The sequence below is a fragment of the Gopherus evgoodei genome, chromosome 11, assembly GCF_007399415.2.
Source record: "Gopherus evgoodei ecotype Sinaloan lineage chromosome 11, rGopEvg1_v1.p, whole genome shotgun sequence".
In the NCBI taxonomy this organism is placed as follows: Eukaryota; Metazoa; Chordata; order Testudines; family Testudinidae; genus Gopherus; species Gopherus evgoodei.
The window spans coordinates 15,442,191-15,457,649 of NC_044332.1; the positions used below are offsets into that span (position 1 = coordinate 15,442,191).

Consider the following 15,459-nt stretch of genomic DNA (forward strand, 5'->3'; position numbering starts at 1 on the left):
AAGAAATAATTAGCTAGCTCTTTATTGCTGTTGCTGAGATTGAGCTATTCTTCCTTTCGTAGTTCCATTTTTTAATTGGACAGAAAAAGCCCCAGGAACTTTTTTTGCAGTTATTTATTAACTTGCATTTAACCAGACAAAGTTAGACAAGTAGAAACATCTAAGGTAATACATTTGTCCTGGTGCCAGATTAAGTTAACTGCAAAATTGGGGAAAAAATGAAGACTAGAAAGTGACAGAACATTTGCAGAAAATGTACAAGTTTTAATCCTTTAAAAAAAATTGTACATAAAATTCCACGGAATCCAGATAGAACATTTACATTAAAAGGAAAGATTTTGATTGAGTGTTTCTTGGCAAGGATTACATTGAAATACCTGGTACAGAAGCACAAGCATTCAGCTTTGTGGAGGAGGATGTAACTAATGCCAGCGTAAATACTTTCATCAATTGATTTTTCCAAAGCAAGAAACTTGCAAAATCACCAAAATTCCTATGCCTATAATATTTAGTGTCCTTGTCCATATAGGTAGTAGAATTTCTGTAACTTTTCCACAGAGCTTGAATGGGTTTAAAAATTGCTTGAACAGAGAAACTGCTTCTTTCTCTAGTACCAGTGTACTGCACTTCATTTGACTATACGGTAATATATTCTTTCTTTCTTTCAACTGAAATTTACTATTTTTGAGGTAGATGCTTGGTTAAATTAGGTAAATTTTTGGAAAGCATTATACATCTTTGCTGCTGATTTCTGTTGAAAGACATTGATTTTATTGTGATGATACAGTTATAGTATTTGAATTAATCTGAAAATCTATTTAGACTGGCTAGTTTCATCAAGACATCATTTTAAGGTTAAATGTGGTGTAATATAATTCAAGAGAGAGCTTGGCAGTGGAGCGTGCTTGAGAAGAGAGAACTTTTATGTACTCTTATGAAAAGGAAATTAACTTGACTAATCATTTTTTCATATTTTTTGCTATTGTTGAAGTTTCTTGTTTGAACAGTATTCTCTTCGATGACCTAGCTATTACCTTTAGCTTAATCCCAAAGTGCAGTCAAAATCCTGAGCGGTTTTATAAAATTTATGTTTGAGTTTTTGATATAACTGCAAGCATGCAGTCTTTTAAAAGAGAAAATGCAGGAAACAAGTTATATAAAGCCCATGCTGTCTAGGATAAAAAAAGTGTATCAAATTCTGCTAGGAAAGTCCACAAAAATTAACATTATAGAGACAGCTAAATGTAGGGTAGGGGGGGAAATACTTGGAGCATTTATTAGTCAGCATTTATATTAAAAAATGCAATATAGAGATTCTTAGCATTTTAAAAAAAGGCATCACCAGGTATTATTGGTGTACAGAGAGTATCCTAGTATGTTGCCAAAGGAAAAAGGCTGTGAACAAGAAACATTATGAAGGATTCAACAGGGGAAGAACACCCACTGTTTTAAAAAATAAATCTCTTTGATTGGCATATACAACATGAATAAGCGAAATGTAAACAAACTTTTCTGTATTTGAAAGCCCTCCTTTGTGAAAGTTCTATACGAAAAGCCAAAGTTAAAACATTTGCCAATTACTGCTTCTTTCTGGTCCTCTTTATAAAAAGAACAAACTTCATCACAGTTCATCATGGTAATTCCTAACATTCTGGATATGGTTATTATGTGTAAAAAAATTTGATAGTTAAATGTTTGTTTTACTTTATAGATTTAGTAGCATAATGCTTCAAAACCAAACTTCTGTTCTTGCCATTTTAGGGCTTCTGATCTCCAAAACAGCGTGGCTACTCAGTGTGTACAACTCCATGGAGGATGGGGGTACATGTGGGAGTATCCGATTGCAAAGTAGGTATAATATTTCAGTGCTGAATTATGAAAGACATACAGCAAAGTAAAATGCAGCATTTTCTTCATATGTATTTGTAAACTGGGAGAAACCAATCGCTAATAATACAAAGCAGTTTAGCAATACATGTAAAGGAAATGCCTTTGTGTAGTTGGTTTTACTATTTTCCCTATACAATCAGTTAGGCAGCTTTTCCTGTTTGTATCTTTCCACAGCAAAAAGTGGAGAGAGTAATTAAAAAGGCTCATAGCAAACCCCTCAAAAGTGGCAGGACTTTAGGGCAGATAAATTGTCAGAAATTACTTCTGTTTTATTAAACTGACCTGATTTCAAGTTGTTGTCCCTTTAATAACATTTTACCCTGTTAATGCTGCTTTAAGGTAACTTTTTTCTCTTTAAAAAAACAACAACAAGGAGACCGGTGGCATATGAAGAAATGAAGTTTTTTACCCACGAAAGCTTATGCCCAAATAAATCTGTTAGTCTTTAAGGCGCCACTGGTCTCCTTGTTCTCTTTTTTTGGATACAGATTAACATGGCTACCCCCTGATACTTTTTATTATTGTGCATAGTAGCCTGTTCACATTTTGAAATGATTGTTCCATCCTTTGTGAGTAAATAGCAACTCTAAAGTACACTGAGCTCCATTATAATATCGGCATATCTAGCAACCCCTATGCAGGTTTGTAGGGCCCCTGTTGTTAATGTACTGGTAGTAACTATCTAAGGCCTGGTCTACACTACGCGTTTAAACCGAATTTAGCAGCGTTAAACCTATTTAACCTTGCACCCGTCCACACAACGAGGCCCTTTATATCGATATAAAGGGCTCTTTAAACCGGTTTCTGTACTCCTCCCTGACAAGAAGAGTAGCGCTGAAATTGGTATTGCCATGTCGGATTAGGGTTAGTGTGGCTGCAAATCGACGGTATTGGCCTCCGGGAGGTATCCCACAGTGCACCATTGTGACCGCTCTGGAAGCAATCTGAACTCAGATGCACTGGCCAGGTAGACAGGAAAAGCCCCACGAACTTTTGAATTTCATATCCTGTTTGGCCAGAGTGGAGCTCTGATCAGCGCAGGTGGCGATGCAGTCCCAAATCCAAAAAGAGCTCCAGCATGGACCGCACGGGAGATACTGGATCTGATCGCTGTATGGGGAGACAAATCTGTTCTGTCAGAGCTCCGTTACAGAAGACGAAATGACAAAGCATTTGAAAAAATCTCCAGGCTATGATAGATAGAGGCCACAGCAGGGACTCGGCACAGTGCTGCGTGACAAGCGTAACAGAAAGCCAAAGAATCAAATGGACACTCATGGAGGGAATACTGAGGACTCCAGCTATCCCGCAGTCTCCGAAAAGCATTTGCATTCTTGGCTGAGCTCTCAATGGCTGAAGGGTCAAAAACATTGTCTGGGGTGGTTCAGGGTATATCTCGTCAATTTACTCCCCCCCCCCCCCCCCCGGTGAAAGAAAAGGGGAAAAAATCGTTTCTTGCCATTTTTCAATGTCACCGTATGTCCACTGCATGCTGCTGGTAGACGCGGTGATGCGGCGATGAACAGCAGCATCCCCTCCCCTTCCTTTCCTGATGGCAGACGGGATAAAATGCTGGAAAACTGTCATCAGCCCGTGAGTGCTCCTGGCTGGCCTTGGTGAGATCGGTTGGGGGCGCCTGTGTAAAAACGGGAATGACTCCCTGTCCTTCCTGGCAGACAGTACAAAATGCTGGGTAACTGTCCTCATCATAGCAGCTGGAGCCTGAGCTCCATCAGCCCCCCTCCCCCTTTTGTGTCTAAAGAAAAGATTCTGTACTCCCTGGACTATCATAGCAGCAGGTGGCTGCGATCCTCTCCCCCCGACCCTTTAATGTCCTGCCTGAACTATCATAGCAGCTAGAGGCTGACTCCCCCTCATTTTATCTCGCTAAAAAGTCAATGTTTGTTATTCCTGCATTCTTTATTACTTCATCACACAAATGGGAGGACATTGCAATGGTAGCCCAGGACGGTTGTGGGATGAGGGAAGCAACGAGTGGGTTTGTTGCAGGGGCACCCCCTAGAATGGCATGGAACTCATCATTTCTGTGGGATCTCTGGGGCTCTGACCCAGAGTGGCTGTGCTGTCTGACTTTCTAGTAGACTTGCCCCATATTCTAGGCAGGACTGACTCTATTTTTAGACAAAACATAAAGAAGGGAATGACCCGGTGAGTCAGACCCATTTTTGTCCATGCGCCCCTGGCCGACCTCAGCGAGGCCAGCAAGGAGAACCTATGACAGCAGCAGACGGTACAAAATGATTGATAACCGTCATCTCATCGCCAATTTACAATGGCAGACGGTGCAACAGGGATGGTAACCATCTCTGCTACCTTGCAAAGGCAAATGAATGCTGCTGCGTAGCACTGCAGTACCACCTCTGTCAGCGACATCCAGTACACATACGGTGACAGTGACAAGGCAAAACAGGCTCCATGGTTGCCATGCTATGGCGTCTGCCAGGGAAATCCAGGGAAAAAGGGCATGAAATGATTGTCTGCTGTTGCTTTCACGGAGGAAGGATTGAGTGACGACATTTACCCGGAATCACCTGTGACACTGTTTTTGCCCCATCATGCATTGGGATCTCAACCCAGAATTCCAATGGGCGGGGGACACTGCGGGAACTATGGGATAGCTACCCACAGTGCAACGCTCCAGAAATTGACGCTAGCCTCGGTACATGGACGCACACCGCCAAATTAATGTGCTTAGTGTAGCCGCGTGCACTTGACTTTATACAATCTGTTTTAGAAAACCGGTTTATGTAAAATTGGAATAATCCCATAGTGTAGACATACCCTTAGTGTGGATTTTTAAATGTTGCTGGGCTGTGGGAGTCTTACATTTTCCTGGATACTGAATTTTAAAATTACTTTGTGGGGAGTTGTGGTTGAGATGTTGTGTTTAGTGCTTCACAGGATGAAATTAGCAAGAATTCTTATCCATTTCCCTATGCTGCTACTCAGACTATAGTATGCTCAGGAGCACAGCTCAGTCCCCAACCCACTGGGAGGATACGGAAAAGGGAACTGGATGGCTTGGGGATCAAGAGCCTTTCATTGTTGATTCAGTCACCAGTTCAAATGAAGTTGAAGTTAGTAGTGATTCAAAGCTATAGTCATCAGATACCTGTTCAGTGGCCTGTGTGAAATGAATTGATAATTTCAGTTCATTTCCTAGTGGGCAAATGTTCACCTCTCAGAAAGAACCCACCGCACAATTAGAAGCCCTGTCAGCAGGGAATGGATTCAATGAGTATGGAACCTAAATTACTACCTTGGACCTAGAGATGGTCTCTTTCTCAGGGCACAGAGGCACACTAGTAAATGTGGGCGAGCTTACAATTCGTATGTTGTACATGTGCTGTGTATAAATGAAGGGTTTCAGTCTCCAGCGCTGTTAATCGAGCACTAAATTAACTGAAAATGGAGAAGGGAGGAAATGATAAAAGAATTGGGAAAGGGTGAGCAAACACCAGCAGGTATTGCTCCTAGACTATAAAAGAGATTATTTTGAATTAAAAAAGAATGGGGGGCATAAAAAATAATAAAATAGAACTTTGCAAGGCAGCGTATGGAAAAGAAACATAGCAAATAGTGGGAAAAAATATTTAACCACAAGTGACAAGTTTGGGACCCTTCCCCAGAGATGAACAAGGTTTCAAATGTAAGCATGCTCTTACTCTCAGAGACTTGGGATAGGCAAGCAGCAACCATACATGGTTCTTATGAATCAAAATAAGGCGTGTTACGCAGCAGGGGATTGCAGGGTAGCAGGTGATAACATTTGTGTCAGACATATTTCTAGAATTAATGTTGTTTTCTCTGGAGTTTCTCTGCCCCAAAAACTAACTGCAAGTACAGTGGATTTAAGATGTCCAGCCTCAAATTATAAATTAGTCTTTATTAAGACCAACTTCATGAAAAGTCTTTAATCATATTGCGTCCATCTTGCATGCAAAATGGAAGGTTGGCAGAGGATAGGACAGTGGTTTGATTTATTTTATTTATAGATTTCCATACTTTTTAATTTCCAGGATTTCTAATATCTGTTTGTACCAAGAATGAACATTTTAAAGACAACAGCAATATTCAGTTTGTCTTACCCCTTAAGTAATGTCTAGATATATACAAACTTAACTCCCTCAGAGGATATTTTTTTCTGTGAAATCATTTACCACTATAAAAAGGAATGATATGCCATTTTTAAAAGAGCAATTTGTATTGAAGTCACTTGTAATCTTTTTACAACATAAAGATGGGCTCATTTTAACTGCCATGTTATCAAGGCATATAGGTAGGGCGCTACCAAATTCACAGCCATGAAAAACGCATCCCGGAGGGTGAAATCTGTTCTTTTGTGTGCTTTTACCCTATACTATACAGATTTCATAGGGAAGACCAGAGTTTCTCAGATTGGGGGTCCTGACCCAAAAGGGAGTTGCGGGGAGGGGGGGTCACAAGATTATTTTAGGGGAGTCACGGTATTGCTACCCTTTCTTCTGTGCTGAGTTCAGAGATGCCAGCGTAGAATGGCAGCTGCTTACTGAGGGCCCATCTCTGAAGGCAGCAGCGTTCCCGGTCAGCAGCCACTGCTCTCCAGCTGCTTAGCTCTGAAGGCAGCACTGTCGCCAGCAGCAGCACAGAAGTAAGGGTAGCAGTACCACAGGGCCCCCCCCCAATAACCTTGTGACCCCCACACAATTCCTTTTTGGGTCAAGATCCCTACAATTACAACACTGTGAAATTTCAGATTTAAATAGCTGAAATCATGCAATTTACGATTTTTAAAATCCTATGACCATGACATTGATCAAAATGGACTGTGAATTTGGTAGGGGCCTACATATAGGGTATCAGCAAGTATATTCAATTATATTTTTTTATTTATTAGTGAAAGTTACTAGAGTTGGACTTGTTGGATTTTGAACACTTCTATTGAGTAAAATTCTAATTTCCCTATTTCAATTTAAGAAACTCTGCCAAACTCATATGTGCTTCTGGGTCAAGTGTTTTTTCTTCACTTAAACTTAGATTATAGTCACTTCATGTTTTTCCCTTGTCTAGCAGAATAATTCTCATGTTGCAGTTTGTCAGTATTAAAGCACAAGTTTTTATTTGGAATTTGAATCAAGTGATCACAACCTGAGCAACCCAGGATGATAATTGTATTATGCTTTTTGTTTTTTCATTAATAAAATATCTTGGAAGAGGGATCTGAGTTTTCACTGCAGACATATCACACTTGAAATATGCCGGATCTTTAAAAAGAGATTTTCCCAGTTACTAAGAGATTATTTCATATGGTTATTTTCAAGAAGTCTCTCTTTTTCTAACCACTCACTTTGTCACTGCTTCTCACTTTTTCAGAGCTTTTGTGGATTCTCGTGTCCAGCCAATCTATGGTGGAACCAATGAAATAATGAAAGAGCTCATTGCTAGAGACATTGTGATTGACAAGTAGGCACATGTCTACGCTGGAGACTGCTTCCTGAATCCTATCACAATTAATACAGTATTAAATCAGGGACCAGAATGCAAGTAGTAGTACTGTGTTGTGTTGAGGAAAAGGTACCATTGTTAAAAAACTATTGTAGTTACAAACATCACATTTTGTTACTGTAGTTTATCTGTGGTCTCTAATATTTAATTAATATTAACTTGTAACTGTCTCTTTCCTGGTGGAAAACACTAGGACTAATTCTCTGACTGAGTAAAAAAAAATCTGAGGCAAGAAGATCAAATGTATTGGTAGTGAAAAGTATGATCACTTTGGAATGTTACAAATTAACTTGAAATCTTTGAAACATAATGTCATTATATTAAATCCAGTCTTAACTGTTCAGAATTAAACACATCAGGTTGTCAAAGAAACCACTTTCTTCTTAGAAAATAAACAACAGCTGGGGTGTTTAAAAAAACAAAACACCAAAACCACAACTTTGGAACTACAGTGTTAAATGTAACTGTAGAACTTGGACCTGTCATTGACTCACTGCCACCCCTATTTAATAATATATCTGTTTGGGAATGTAATAGATTTTCCTCCTGTAATCATCTGGCTTTTTGTATTGCATTCATCTATGATGATGAGAACAAATGAGTGAGTGACTTACATTTTTGAGCTTTGTAATGAATTACAAAAATGTAATAAGCTTTACAATGAAACTCAGTGTGCCTTATTTCAATAGGTATTTATTTTGTATAAATACGCTTAATAAAAATTTAAAATGCAAAATATCAATTTTCTGCATTACTTGAAAAATCAAAGTCAAATACTATAAAATAACTATGGAAGTGCCCTAGTGCCATTTTGATATGGTTTGTCAGAAAGGGCACACTTTAGTTCAGTGTAGCACTTCATCTGATAGTTGTTAATCTATGTGAATACCTCTGTAAAAGGCCTATTGGCCAATTCTCAGTAAGTCTGCAGTCATCAGTTGGAGGTTTAGTATCTGAGTAGAGTGTGCTGCTAATACAGGCCTTTATAGCTTTTAAATATTTGCTTTGAATTAGCCTAATTACACAACTATAGAATTGTGGTTTTTGCTAAGCCAAATGTGTAATTAGTGATTTGACTACTGTGCACTTTACAGATGTTATCTTTTAGAAATAAGCTGTGGTAGCATTATGGTTTCTGTAATATGGTTTAAAGGGACATTGCCATAAATGGTAAGCTTACTGGCATTTTTAGCAAGAGAAGCCAGGAACTTAATGGAAACTGATCACCCCATTTACTTTAGAGGTGAACTTGTCATATTAGAATTGAAAAACATTGGGGCAGTAAGAAAAGCTTATGGCTGCTTCTGTTTGTGCTAAAATTAGTGTTTGGATTAACAGATTTCTGTTTCTAGGGCTGTCAGTCACAGCCATTACATTAATTAAATTCTAGAAATAAAGGTGATGGACCAAAAACTTGACCAAATGGATGAACATGTACCTTATTATTTCCATCTTGGTCACAGTGTGTATGTCCTTGCAATGCAGATCTACTGGAAGTTGATAGGGCTGTATCAATGCATACTTAAGTGAACTTGGTGACCTTAGCAGTTGCATTTGCCACACTCTACAATCTAGTTTTCCTAGAGAGATGCTGGGGTGCACGTTTATTGCTCTCCTTTCCTCTCCCCCTCGTTTTATTATTCCAGGAATGGAGAAACACAGAGGGAAGATTCTTGCAGGTGTTGGAGGGTGGTAGGAGGAATGAAGTGAGGAGAGATTCCAAGGGAACTTGCAACTACTGGGGGCGCGGAAGGGTGGCATGTAAGGCTAGGTCCAGGTGCTGCTAAATGGGCTCCCTCCCCGTGGGTGCACGTGCTGGGGTTATCCCTTCGCAGCGGCTGGGGGCGCTCAGGGGCACAGCTAAGTACAGAATCCTGGAGCCCCCCTCTCCCCCAGACGTTCCACACGCCTCCTGCAGGGCACGCCCCCTCCCCAGTTTTGCATAACCCCACCCACCGCGTTGCGGATTGGCTGGTTCTACTCCCCGCCTCCGCCCGCCGCCTTTAGTTGGGAGCTGACTGTTAAACAGCGGCTCAGAGTGAGGAGAGCGCAGCCCAGGTGGAGGCGGGGGCTGCCGCCGCCGTGGAGAAGACGAAACGGGGAGCCACCGAGCAGGCAAGTGTGCGTGTGGCTCCGGGGCAGGCGCGGGGAGCTGAGGCGGGCATGGCCGCGGGGACAGATCCCCAGCCGGCCTCTTGGCAGCTGCTCCGAGAGGCGGTTAATTCCCGCGGCCGAGCCACCCTCGCGCGCCCCAGAGCCAGGCTCAGTGTTAAACGGAGAGGGGGCGGGGCCACAGCGGGCGGGCGAAGGCAGGCAGAGGCGGGTTGTGGGCGGGGCCTCTTGGCGGGGGCGGGGCTTTGGCGCTGAGGGGAGGTGGCGGGGCCTGGGCAGCGAGGGAGCTGGAATGTGGAGCGTATTCGAGCTGTCCCTGGGCCGCGCCCGCCCTCCCGGCCTAGGCCACGCCCCTTTCTCCCTCGATGCTGGGCAGGGCGGGGCCAAGGGCTTGTCTGGGTGGGGGCTGTGCCTGCGCGGGGCCAATGAGAAGAGCCTGTACGCGCTGGTGGGCGGGGCCAGTGCTGCGCCTAGGGGGCGGTTCCAGGCGGGTGAGCACAGACAGTCCGAGCCTGGTTGCCCTCGCTTTTCCCCCAGCTGGGAGTCGTGGCCTCTCCCGGGAGGGGCGTCAAACAGCCGGCGATGCGGTGGGGGAGGGGTTGGCTCCCGCAGCCCCGGCGTCTGGCCGGGCTCCGCGCCCGCAGGGGTTGCCGCCTCCTTCCACACGTCCTGATGGGGGCGGGGAGGCAGGGGCGCAGTGGGGTTCCTCTGGGTGGGGGAAGCCACGAGAGGCTTGTAGCTGCTGCGCTGCAATGCACGTAGCAAACGAGGAGGAAACCCCAGTACCTAGCGATGGGGGAAATGCGCTGGGGAGGTCGGGGTGTGATTGAATGCTGGGAGCCGGGGAGGGGGGTCTGGTTCTCTGCCCTGCCCGTCGCCGCTGAACACTCTCTACTGTTTGCCATTTTATCCCCATGGGAAACCTATTGCAGCCTGCCGCCAGAGCCCCTGTGGAGGAATACAGGCCCCGCGCCGCGGAGGAAATAAAAAACCTGCCTCTCACGTTGGCTGGTGGCTGGCTTTTCTTAGGCAAAACAAACAAATACATGCAGATTGATTCAATTACGGAATGTGTTTAAATGTAGCTTCTTGAAAACAGTGGTATCCCCATTTGGTCTGTAAAACTCAAAATATGTTTTGGAGTCGAATGTGGAGTAATTCATAGAGAGTGGAAAAAGAGTCACTTCTTTGCGGGATACTTTACCGAGAAAAGTGTTTTTGAAGAGGGGGCTGCATTTGCTCTTTCCCTATGTTCCTAAATGCTGGAATTTACAGATGAGATAAAAATAAAACTGTTTAACATTACAAAATTCCAATTTTTCCATTAGGAAAATGCTAGTTAAAACATGAACTCTTTCAGATATGGGCTAGAGTTGGATACAATCAGATAAAAGAGAATTTATTTTAGACTAGGTCGGAGAGTGTAGATTAAAAATAACACAGTTTAGGAAAATGTAGAGAAGGATGATGTATTCCTTCCTTAAAGGGATAGATACTATACTGAAAAATCACACTTCTGTCTGAAAAATCGTATCTAGTATAGTTACAGATAATACCTAAGATTAACTGAAATAAAGTAGATTTTTTTCTCTTTTTAGTCTGTTTGCTTTGTGCATTTCTTATTACTTTGATTATACAAGAAAAATATTGAATCTGCATACATACAGAGCCAGTTTTTTGCTTTTAGTTTGTGTGGATCTTAGAAGAAGGTGCACCTTGTAGTTTCCAGTGGGGTCTTTGTGCTATTCTGCTTTCCTCTGTGATTTGTCCCCTCCTGCCATGAATATTATTCTTTGCTTGACTGTTTTTTACTGCAGTTTCTGTCAAGGCCTTGGATGAGGTATTAATACATTGTCCTTGTATAGGTCTTTCCAGTCAAGGAACTCAAAGTGGTCTCCAGGTATTAATTACTACATAGCATACTAGATGTGCATGATACTTCAAGTCTCCCAACAGTACAATGAAGAAAGTAGACATTGTTGCAGTGCTTTAGTTTTCCGGTTGAGAAAATGAAACACAAAGTTTGGGTCCACATTTTCAAAAGTAGCCTTTTGGTTTTTTTTTTTTATGGCCCTTTTGAGCCTAATTATCAGATTCCATTGCCTTGATCTGGAGGTTAGGGTACTCAGCACATCTCAGAATCAGGCCCAGGCTATCACAAGTTATGTACCTAGAATCACAGATCATTTTTGCGGGAGAGTGGGCTAATCTAAAACAGTAGATAGGGCACTGGAGTCTGACTCAAGAATCCTTGCAGATGTCTTGTGTGACCTTGAGCCAAGTCATTTAATCTACCCTGTGGCTCAGTTCTTCCTCTATAAAACAGGAATGATGCTTCCCAATCTCACAGGGGTGTTTTAAGGGTAAAATCCATTAGTGAGTGTAAAGCACTTAGTTACTACAGTGAGGAACATACCGTTACCTATGTAGGTACATAACTTGTCTGTGGTCATATGGGGAGTCAGAAATAGTCCCCTGGTCTAATTAGATTCTGCCTCCTATTAAAAGGACCAAATATTGACCATGAAACGTCTTGAACAATAAAACTGGAAAATGTATGTCACTAGGAGAGCAAGCTCATAAACATAGAAGACTGATCTGTTCATCCTAAAGGCTTATTCATCCCATTGGTCCACATTGGGAACTCCTATAGATGTTAATAGAATTGCAAGTATAAAGTCTCCACATGTTAAGAAGAGAATAAGCACTAAGTTGGTCTTGTTTAAAAAACATTTTATGGAACCTCTTCAGAGGCTGACTGATTCAAAGGGATAATTGAAATAATCACATACAGTTTCTTTATGGAGCTTGTAATGTACTTAGAAGTAAATAAAATATTTACATTAGAGACATATGTACAACATGCCGAGCCTTGAGTGATCCATTTAATACAAAAACATCCCCTAATTTTAGCATGATAGATTAAAAAAATCAATTATATTAAATGTTCTGTTACAAATAAATGATTAAATAGTAGGATATTAAATATTAGAACATCTGAACTAACTGATAGAGGGGTGATACATGTTGAAATATTGGAATAACACGTGCTCCTGGATTCAGTTTCATTGAGGAACAAGAAGAAAAATCTTCTCCATTCGGGGCTTTTAATGAGTTCTGGATTTATCATAAATGAATAGTAATGAGGTCCAGTTGAAGTATGTCCTTTTTGATGTTTTGTGTAATTAAAACAGTGTGGGTGGTCTGTTGTAAATTGAGTTCCCTTTGTGTTCACGGAGAGACCACTGTAGGTGTATGTTTTTCAAAGATGAGTAATTTTTTGATTTAGAACTTCTGGAGAGAACTTAATGCTTGAGTTTGCAGCTCCCCTGTATAGTACTGACCACAGTGAGAGCTGTTGAAACACAGAGACTCCCCACTTTGCCCTGTTTTTCAGAGTTACTAATAAAACAAAATAGTAAAATGTTTACATATTCATATAGTTAATTATGCTGCTTCTGAACAAAAAACAAAAGCTGCTGGCCAGGATTATACCTTTTCTTTTAGGTCAGTGTAGAGTCCCAAGTGGTTTAAGTGTGGACTTCTCTTTGCCCTTTGTAAGAGTATGGCTACATTTGGAATTTCAAAGTGCTGCCCTGGCAGCGCTGTGGGAGCGCTGCCGCGGCAGCACTTTGAAGTGTGAGTGTAGTCGGTGCAGCAGCGCTGGGAGAGAGCTCTCCCAGCGCTGCATGTAAACCACATCCCTTACGGGTGTAGCGTGCAGCTCCCAGCGCTGCCGCCCTGATTACACTGACGCTTTGCAGCGCTGTATCTTGCAGCGCTCAGGGGTGTGTTTTTTCACACCCCTGAGCGTGAAAGTTGCAGCGCTGTAAAGTGTGAGTGTAGCCATGGCCTAACTTTAATCAGGACATCCTGTTGGGGCCAGCATCTCTTCAGTCATGGTTTCTGCAAACCCCTACTCCTGCAAGGAGTCCTAGTGATTAAGCAGCTAGTGCTTGAATTATGATTTTCGGGAACAAGTCTTAGGGACACTATCAACTTGAATTCTATTCATTTCCCACATTGTATTAAATATGGGTTTTGATATTACACCAGGCCCTACCCTGCACATTTTTGTTTTTACAATCTCATTTTCCTATTTTTTTTAAATGCCTTCTGATTTTTTAAAATGCAAACTCATGTAGAAGAAACAGTGTAAGTTTCTATACATTAAATAGTGCCAATTTAAAAAGTAAATTGAAAATATTTTTTCTTTAATCTTTGTTATAATGAACTGTTACTGGTAAATAAGATAGGTACAAAGGAGAGAAAAGAAGTTGTCAAGTTGATAGTGTCCCTTTAAGCAGGCTACTTTGAGTCTAAAAATTTAGAATTTGATTTCAAAATGTGGGAGGAAGGGTAGGAGTGCACAGATGGGGTTTACAGGACTCCATTGTGAATAGAAAATTGCTTTTATTTTAAAAAAAGTCAGTAAAACATTTCTATTTGAAGGTTTTCCTGAAATGTGGAACAAAAGTCTCATGTGGAACTATGCAAGTTCATGAGAATCAGAAAGTGAAAGTAGCTATAAACAAAAGTGAAACAGACCAGTCTGCTTATATTGCTGCTTCTGAGAAAAATACCCAAAATAAACTAGTATCTTCCACATGTAAAAGTAAATAGATTTTAAAAGTTCTTTATTTTTAATAATCCAAGATGATGTTAGTAAACAAAACGACATTTTACTTACCTTTTGAATGCATCCCTTTAAACACATTTGAAAATAGAACGCCTAGGGAATCTCAAAGAGAGAGGTCAGGAATGTATTAGAAAAGTAAAGGAATAAGGAAAAGATGGGGAAAGAAAATGAGAAAATAAGACACAAGTGAGAGTGGAGTTGAAAATAAGTAGGATTTGGTGGGGTGTGGAGGAATTGAAGAACAGTAACTTTTAGGGGGATTGGAGAATATTAGTGATCATATAATTAGTTTTTTAAAAGATTATTTTGTGTGTGTTTAGTAGGTGCAAGGGTGTGGCTCAAATGGAGCACTTACGCTGGGTACAAAACTGAAATTCCTGGCTACATCTTACTGTGTAATTAAGGCTCTAGTGAGGATAAACATAGAGTCACTTTAAACACTAGTTGCGCTACTGTGCATATATGGTACTTTGTGTTTCTTTAAACAAAAATTTTCTCCCACTCCTTTCTTTTCACATTTTTTATATCAGATTCTCAATGTCAAAAACCAACAGTTAAATGAAAGTTGAACTTCAAATAATTAAAAGTACCTTATTTGCTAGTCTAGTAAAATTTTTATTGCTCTAGTTTGGAAACCTAAAGTATTAGACAATGGAAAAATATCTTCACAAAGTATTGCCTTTGACAAGAAAGCTCTTTCCAGTGTAAGATTTCAGCCTTTTCATAAACATCATATTACAGTCCTTGCTTCTTTGTCAGAAGCAAAGGGCTTGGCCATAGCAGTTTGCTTCCAATGAGGGTGGAGTGAAATTATTTTTACTACTTGATGCCAGAATGCAACAAAATACCCCAAACTTGTCAAAAGGAAAAATGGGCAGTTTTTGTGGAGCTCAGGAGAGTTTTAATGAAGAATGTTTAGTCTTGTGGATGATGCTTTGTTTCAGTCCTATATCACTGACAAGGCTGTCTTTGTTTTCAGTGCATGTTATGGAGAGATACTAAACTCTCCATAGTTAAGGTTGGAAGTATACTGGTTTATAATTCTGACTGCACAAAAACAAAACAAATAACCTGAATATTTTCTGCTGTAGCAGACTATCATATTATATGTTTTGTAACATGTGGAAGGGTTATTGGTGTCAATCAGCTTTGACAGTTTGAAAAATCAGGTGTTTTCTCCTTTTGAAAAAGATTTCTACTATTTTTAACCACATTGTAACTCAAGCAGCTTGCTTCAGGAACTCCAATTCTTTGTGGGTTTTTTTGTTTTGTTTTTTGTTCTCCATCAGGAGTATTGCCTTCCTCTACTTTGG

At 41.0% G+C, this 15,459-nt stretch overlaps 2 protein-coding genes across 4 annotated transcripts in view; both read left to right on the forward strand.

Annotated features, from left to right (window-relative positions):
• ACADL (acyl-CoA dehydrogenase long chain) overlaps positions 1–8,133 on the forward strand; it is a 31,435-nt gene extending 23,302 nt beyond the window's left edge. The window contains exons 10-11 of the mRNA XM_030580384.1: positions 1,762–1,848; positions 7,264–8,133. Of these exons, the coding sequence (XP_030436244.1) occupies positions 1,762–1,848; positions 7,264–7,357 (181 nt within the window). The 3' untranslated portion in view covers positions 7,358–8,133. The remainder of the gene's footprint in view (positions 1–1,761; positions 1,849–7,263) is intronic.
• Positions 8,134–9,448: 1,315 nt separating this feature from the next.
• KANSL1L (KAT8 regulatory NSL complex subunit 1 like) overlaps positions 9,449–15,459 on the forward strand; it is a 108,029-nt gene continuing 102,018 nt past the window's right edge. For all 3 annotated transcript variants that reach the window (XR_004002650.1, XR_004002652.1, XM_030580476.1), the window contains exon 1: positions 9,449–9,510. The gene's annotated coding sequence lies outside the window, so the exon portion shown is untranslated. The remainder of the gene's footprint in view (positions 9,511–15,459) is intronic.